Source organism: Saccostrea cucullata, unplaced genomic scaffold (assembly GCF_032062105.1).
Source record: "Saccostrea cucullata isolate Sc308-1 unplaced genomic scaffold, CSIRO_AGI_Scuc_v1 ctg9745, whole genome shotgun sequence".
NCBI lineage: Eukaryota > Metazoa > Mollusca > Bivalvia > Ostreida > Ostreidae > Saccostrea > Saccostrea cuccullata.
The window spans coordinates 1-7,438 of NW_026931797.1; the positions used below are offsets into that span (position 1 = coordinate 1).

Below are 7,438 nucleotides of genomic sequence, written 5' to 3' on the forward strand. Positions count from 1 at the left end.
CCGGACTTGTGATCAGTTCCGTTGTAATGGCAGAGTAACACTAAAAGTAAAAATCAATCATAACACTATATTTCGTATTGTGCTATATTTGAAATTCAATGCTACTGAATAAAAAAATCAATTGCAAGTCATACCACTTTATTTTGTATGAATGTTACTAAATAATAAACATTTAATTCTTTTTCAATAAATAGATTAAGAATTTAATGAATAATATTCCGAATTCATTTATTAATATACAGTCATACTTGGACCACAGAACATTTCTGTGCACAGGGCGCCACCATGCGCCGAACAATAGCACGTGTTACAACCATCTGTCGCCCGGAAGCTGTCGCCCGCCCAGTACGTCTTACCGTTATAATGGCAACCGCCTGTCTGAGGGACGGTAGTCGTGGTCATCATCTCACCTACATTAAATCAAGGTATTTTACATGAGCTTAACATAAATTCTTTGATTCCAAAAATTCCCCCTCCAAAAGTTACCCCAATCCCTTCAGAATATGTCTAATTTTCAGCTTGGAATATCATCAGTGTATCAGATCCTTCTAGTTGTGATTGAGTAAATTGTCCTTACGTTTGCGTACAGGTTGTGGGGCAGCTGTTGTTGTTTCGGTGCCAACACATGCCATTTCTGTACAGGCTGACCCGTGTAGTGTACACAGACACATTGGGTGAAAAAAGTGGTTTCCCATCATGGGAAACTTTATGGAAACCACATGGAAACCTCAAGTTTACATCATGTTTCCCAGTGGTTTCCGTAGCGGATGCTAGGTTATTCCGCCAAGTTTCCGTGACACCGAAACCCCCTACGCTCCGATTCCATAAGGTATCCCGAACCACGGAAACCTCTGTAAACCTGAAGTTTCCCGAACATCCATGTAGTTTCCCGTAATGGGAAACCTGAAGATTCCACTGGTTTCCAGAATCAGGAAACTTGATGGAATCGGAGCGTAGGGGGTTTCCGTGGAATGGAAACTTGGGGGAATCTCTAGGTTTCCTTTTACGGGAAACTACATGGAAGCTCGGGAAACCTCACGATTCCTAAAGTTTCCACAACTCAGGAAACCATATGGAATCGGAGCGCAGTGGTTTCCGTGGAATGGAAACTTGATGGAATCTTTAGGTTTCCTTATACGGGAAACTACATGGAAGCACGGGAAACCTCACGATTCCTAAAGTTTCCTCGACTCAGGAAACCATATGGAATATGAGTGTAGTGGTTTCCGTGGAATGGAAACTTGATGGAATCTTAAGGTTTTCTTTTATGGGAAACTACATGGAAGCTCGTGAAACCTTATGATTCCTGCAGTTTCCTTGACTCAGGAAACTATATGGAACTTGTGTAACACTTTCTGTGTGACGGAAACTTGGTGGAATTATCTGGAGTTCCATTCCTGGTGGAAATTACTGGGAAACTTCAAGATTCCCTAACTTTTCTAAAGGAAGCAATGTGAAATAATGTGTATTCTTTTAAAAATCTATCAAAAAAATTTATTACATGTAAAAGAAAAAAGCATTACCATTTTATATGTTTAATAATTCATTTGATGTACAAAAACTGTAACTGAATTTTTCAATGATATCAAAATATTAAATAAATCCATATATCTTAGATAAACTATGGAACAGTCTTTCACATTTAAGTCCATTCATAAGGGTCATTAAGTACTTCTTTCAACATCAGTTTCCTGGTTTTCTTCACATCACCTTTGATCTGCAATATTCATACAAAATTATTTTATGATGTCAGAATTATAATGCTTGAATATAACTTAGAAATCTGAAAGATCAGCCAATGTCCTTTAATATACCAATATCAATAATTACTTTCCATGACCATGATACGTATGATTTCAGCATTTAATGTATCTCTTTAATATTTAATGCTTTATGATAAGTGAAATAAAGTGCCACGCCACAGCATGATACGCCCGTCAAAAAATTACAATTATAATGCATCTTAAACAGTTAAAAGTGCAGAAAAAATCATGTCAACCTTGATTTTAAGATTTCAATGATTTTTACACACCTTAAAAATTTGTTTATCCATCTTCTGTGGTGTAGGCATTAATTATGACAAATATTGCATCATTCATAGATTTCTATACCTTGCCAAATGCCTATCATATTAAATAATATCAAATTAGTCTTCACAACTTAATCTAAACCTAATTAATTTTGGAAATAAAAAGCTGGCCATCAAATATAAACTGGCCAAGAGTTCTTCTGTCTAATTCCCGAAGGATACAGATAATACCATGCTCTGAAGAAATGAAAGAGACATGCAGCAAGCCTTCCTACATTGAACACATTAATTAATCTTTAACTGGATGCTTGTCTTCCATTACTCCCAAAAGATTATTGGATCTGCACTATCTACCATAAAACATTTTTAAAACATATAAAACATCAATGATTTTTTTTTTTTAGTTTAATGTCAGACAATTAATTATTAATATGCAATTCATATGGACGTGCAAATTCCACCCCTACCCCCATAAAATTAATTTTTAAGTTCATAATATTATGTAACATCAAAATAGTTTAATATGCAATATCAAATTAGTTTTAATTACTTCTCATCAAATTCATTTTAAAACTTCAGCTAGCCAACAAGAGCTATTTTTAATCCAACAGGCTTACCCATTTGGCCCAATATTCAAGGGATATAGATAGCCCGATGCTCTTACAGCTACTCCTCACACTAAACTCATTAATTTCTCTCTCTAATTTGACATGCAATTTTCTGTTATCAAATTCTTCTGACCAGTGCTTGATAATTAGACTCATGGGAGTGGTGGAATTTCTCTAACATACATTATATTTGTTAAAGATTGCTGTCAAGTATATGCTAAAAAAATAAGTATTTTCTTGATTTAACATTTTTCTAATAAGGTTAGTGCAATAGTTTTACATTTTTTTGAATAATGTAAATGAATAGAAAAAAAAGACATTTTTTTTTAAAATTATACTTAAATAAAAGGTCACAGTGACCTTGAAATAGGTCACGACACACCTTCTACCTAAGATGCATAAACTGGCCAAGTTGGATGATCCTAAGTCTAATAGTTTTCGAGTTATGGACCGGACAGGATTTTTCCATATTTGGCTATAACTTTTTAATTATAGGTCAGAGCGACCTACTTTCTGTGTGCGACACACCTTCTACCCAAGATGTATCAGCTGACAAAGTTTGATAACTCTAGGCCTTATGGTATTAAAGTTATGAGCCGGACACGAGAAAAGCTAACAGACGGACGGACGGACAGACGGACAGACAGACGGACACGAAGCCTATAACATAATACGTCCCGTCTTAAGACGGGCATATAAAAAAAATAACATAAGGCCAAGCTTAAAAAATTCTTTGTTTGCAGTTGCCGACCTATAATTTTTAGTCTGAGTAGGTAGGTAGGCAATTTTTTTTTTTTTTTGAAAAAAAAATATTTCCAGATCTTTGTTAGATAACATAAAATAAAGTTTTTCATAGGCCTACTTTACATGAATAAGCTGCACTCTTGGTATGATTGATAAAGAAAAAAATTGAAAATGAAACAGTTTTAATATCCTGAAAAATTGGAGAGAAAAAAAATATTACAAAATGGCTAAAAAAAAGTTTGGGTCGGGTGCATTTTCAGTGGGTCTGTCGGCAACTGCAAACAAACAATATTTTATTTTAGGCCTAATATAAATAATGTTTTCAGCCTTATTATGTCATTGAGAATATATTACTACATGTATCTCATACTAAGAACCCTGCTTTAAGTTTGATTAGTTTGAGAGAAAACATACTCTTTATAATAACAAAAATATTTGGGAGAGATTTTTTTTTATTTTGATATTCGACCTAGAAATTGGTTGAAGATCATTGCAGACCCTCCACGGAGTCCACCCCATTGCACAAAAGCTAGATTACACCAGGCAGGGGAGAAATATACTCTGGACTACGATTTTAAATAAAGATATACAGTAGATTTTGATACTGACCTTTGACCTAGAAAATTGGTCCAAGGACACTCTTCATCCACTATCCACAGGCTCTCTGTAGTTTAAGTTTGAGAGAGAAATATGCTCAGAACAAGTGATATCAGATGGAGTGATGGGTAGACACTGTCTTAGGGCATCCACAGAACAGGACCTAAAAATAATGCAATATATATGTATTACAGTATAGATACACATGTACTTGTATATTAATGATTTATCATATGCTGCATTGGACACATATGATTTTATCATGGTTTAAGTATACATGCATCTTATGAGTAATTTTATACCGGTATTGCATGTACGCTCAGTTTATTTAAGAAATAAATAACAAGTTTATAAACTTCAATGGGAGAGATACCACAAATGTATATATAAACAAGTAATTTAATTTTTTTTTTACATATATTGTCCAACATTATTTACAATCCATTCATCATGTTCATAAATTGGCTGATCAAAATTCAGTCAGTTTTAGATCTATATGATATACCATAAAGGATTTTCACATTTACAAAAGTTATTCCCCTTCGCAGGGTCGATCTGGGGTCAACCGGCTTAAGACGCTGTTTTCCGTCTTTAACCGTATCAACTTTGAGGGACAATATCTTAGAAATAAAATCAATATGAACATATTCATTATGATTTTCATGTTGCCCCCATACTCTGCCAATACAGATACAGATTGTAATTGTCCAATATTTTTGAAGATTGAAAATATTAACAAGTAACTTACAAAGGACAAAGTGGGAAAAATGAGCGATACGCCAACAATTGGAGAAAACTCTTAGGAATGTGAAATTCGTCTATTGGTGAAGACAATTCCTGTTTTAATGTCACTCAAAAATTAAGAGACATTAAAAATTTAAGCCCTATTGTCATACACGCATGCTGTTTTTTATCCATATAACCTTTTAGTATCATAAAATCTACCAAAATTTAATACTTCAAATAATTTCATTGAATATCTTTAAAATAAAGGAAACTCTAAAAACTTAGTGACTTGCAGAAATTATTCCTTGGAGAGAAAAAAATCTATCATATTTCATATAAATATGTGCATAATGAGCCTTTTTTATTCATTTAGAACATACGGTATGTGCCTCATTTCCCCAAGAAATTTTTAAAGACAATGGACTATCTGTAAGCAGAAATAATTGCTGTTTATTTACATTGGAAAAATTTATGAAAATAATTAATTTCCTATTTTTTTGATTTTAAATAATTCTTAAAATAATTTAATCTATTAAAAATAATCTGACTGTAAAATAACATTTTTCATAATCTTAATCTATGGGCAGATCACTCTAACTTCATAAAACTAACTGATATTAAAGTAGAACTCTTTAGTGTGCAGTTTTTAGAGCTTCCTTTAAGTAAACAAAATACTGACCAGCAAGAAATCAGTTAATAAGCATTTCCTTTTTTTCATTCAAATTTTTGGAGAGATCTCAGAGTTTTTTCCTGTTCAATTCAGGTTCGAGACGACAAAGTTTTATTGAAGTGTATGTGTTAGAGAACTGATTGTATGTCAATCATAGCAATACACACATAACATGGAGGGGGCAAATTGTTTCAGCCCTAGCTTTTACATAAAACTTCTTGTAGCTCACAGCTGATATACCACAGTTCAGTATTTAAATAAAATTTAGAATCTTTTTTTCACGCAATTGTCATATACATACGAATCATGAATGAATTACCACTTACCAAATGACCACATCCTGAATCATCATACATTTTCTATGATTTTATCTCACTGGTTTTCTTTTAAAGTCACACAGTTTTCTTCTCTCTGAAATGATAAATTATGTCCAGGTACTATTGCATTCTAATTTAAACTAATTATGTAATAGCAGTAGCAACAACCGGAATGGAAGAAAAAATAACCAGAAGTCTCTGTCGAGACTGCAGCTCTACTGGTTTGTACTTATCAAAAACTGATGCACAGAATTATGTATCTTAGTATAGTCTACTTGTGTGCCAAGTTATATTGAAATCAGACTAAAATTTAAGGAGTAGTGTTTGCAGACAGACGGACAGACAGACAGCTAGACGGACGCCGGACGCTTTACTATCGCATAAGCTCTACTGGTCAGAGACCAACAAAACAAGATGCGCTTGTGAAACACAGCAACAAAGTTCGAAAAAGCAATTTTTTTAGCATACAGGTCACAGTCAAGATCACTGACACATAATCATTGTCCTTGTTGCCATTTGAAAGCACTTCATTAGTGGAGTATGCATACTAAAGTAAATATGAAGCCACTATCTCGACGTATAGTTCTAAAGTTATGGTGAAGGTTTAAGTTGACAACAGACACTCAGATAGACACACAGATATACAGTTATGGCAAAAGTTTGAACATTATAACTTGGTATACACACAGCCACTTCGAGGTATCAAGGGTAAAATTCACAGCACAGTGGGACTGCATTTTGACTTCGAGGGATCAAGGGTTTCAAGAGATCAAGAGTTCGAGAAATCAAGAGCAAATCTGCTTAGTTATATAGTGGAAAAAATCGGGACAAGAGACTCACTTCAAGCGATCAAGAACTCGAGAAATCAAAGTTCAAGCCATCAAGAGTTACCTGTATATACTCAGAAGCATGTTATTAGCAATTTTTAATGACAGCTAAAAGGACAATTTAATTTGACATGATTAACAGACACTCAAGTTTGTAATAAACAGACACACAGATATACAGTTATGGCAAAAGTTTGAACATTCATAACATACTATCAATATTAATTCACTATTAGGATTTTCTTTTTTTACATCTTCATCTCAACAGGTTAGACATTACAAAAAAAAATCTTTTGAGCAGTAAACTATTTCAATAAACAATAAAACAAACCTAATCTCTTCAGAAAAGAGGACAGGCTTTCACCTACATTCACTTTTTTATGTATATTTTCCCTTCATATCATCGTCATGCATATGATTAAGGGTTATGCTATTCGCTACAATCTGTTCTGATGAGGATATCCTTCATGAATAATCGGATAAGCTGAGATTGAAGACACTTTTTGTAAAAATATCGATGCTTTTATCAAAGTTTTGAACCAAAAATATTTAATTTATACCTTGCCATAAGTCGTAAGTTCCAAGAGTTGGCTCCCAAAAGTCAGAAACACATGTGGTATTCAAACCGGATGTTATACAGTCTGAATTTAATTACGAAACCATGTTCGGTGTAACTATTATCATCCGGATAATTTGAGCGGGGTTTAAAATATTTTTTTTTAAATTCCGAAAATTATTCATTTATATATAGAGAGAGAACATACACATGGCGCATACATTTTAATAAACATGATAAAAGGCGAAACGTTGAAATTTTACAACATACAGCATGCACATGCACGGTGCCTTCATAATATACATGTAAGTTATGCTATATCAACGTCTCAAATTTCTCTCTCTCTCTCTCTCTCTCTCTCTCT

At 33.5% G+C, this 7,438-nt stretch overlaps 1 protein-coding gene and 1 long non-coding RNA gene across 4 annotated transcripts; both read right to left on the minus strand.

Moving 5' to 3' along the window:
- Positions 1 to 6: 6 nt before the first annotated feature.
- Positions 7 to 662, minus strand: LOC134233551 (kielin/chordin-like protein; the record flags this gene model as incomplete). Its single annotated transcript, XM_062715520.1, has 3 exons — positions 578 to 662; positions 249 to 410; positions 7 to 40 (listed from the first exon to the last, which is right to left on the minus strand). Coding segments are annotated over exons 1-3 (251 nt in total), but the record flags the coding sequence as incomplete, so codon positions are not given.
- A 971-nt stretch (positions 663 to 1,633) lies between these two features.
- On the minus strand, positions 1,634 to 7,104 carry LOC134233552 (uncharacterized). 3 transcript variants are annotated; one of them, XR_009985023.1, is made up of 3 exons: positions 5,701 to 6,442; positions 3,991 to 4,141; positions 1,634 to 1,717 (listed from the first exon to the last, which is right to left on the minus strand). It is a non-coding gene; the product is annotated as an uncharacterized LOC134233552 (long non-coding RNA). The 3 variants fall into 3 exon arrangements; XR_009985022.1 differs by lacking the exon at positions 1,634 to 1,717 and adding an exon at positions 4,727 to 4,829 and having other exon boundaries at positions 3,668 to 4,141; XR_009985024.1 differs by lacking the exon at positions 1,634 to 1,717 and adding an exon at positions 7,079 to 7,104 and having other exon boundaries at positions 3,669 to 4,141; positions 5,701 to 5,785.
- Positions 7,105 to 7,438: the final 334 nt, after the last annotated feature.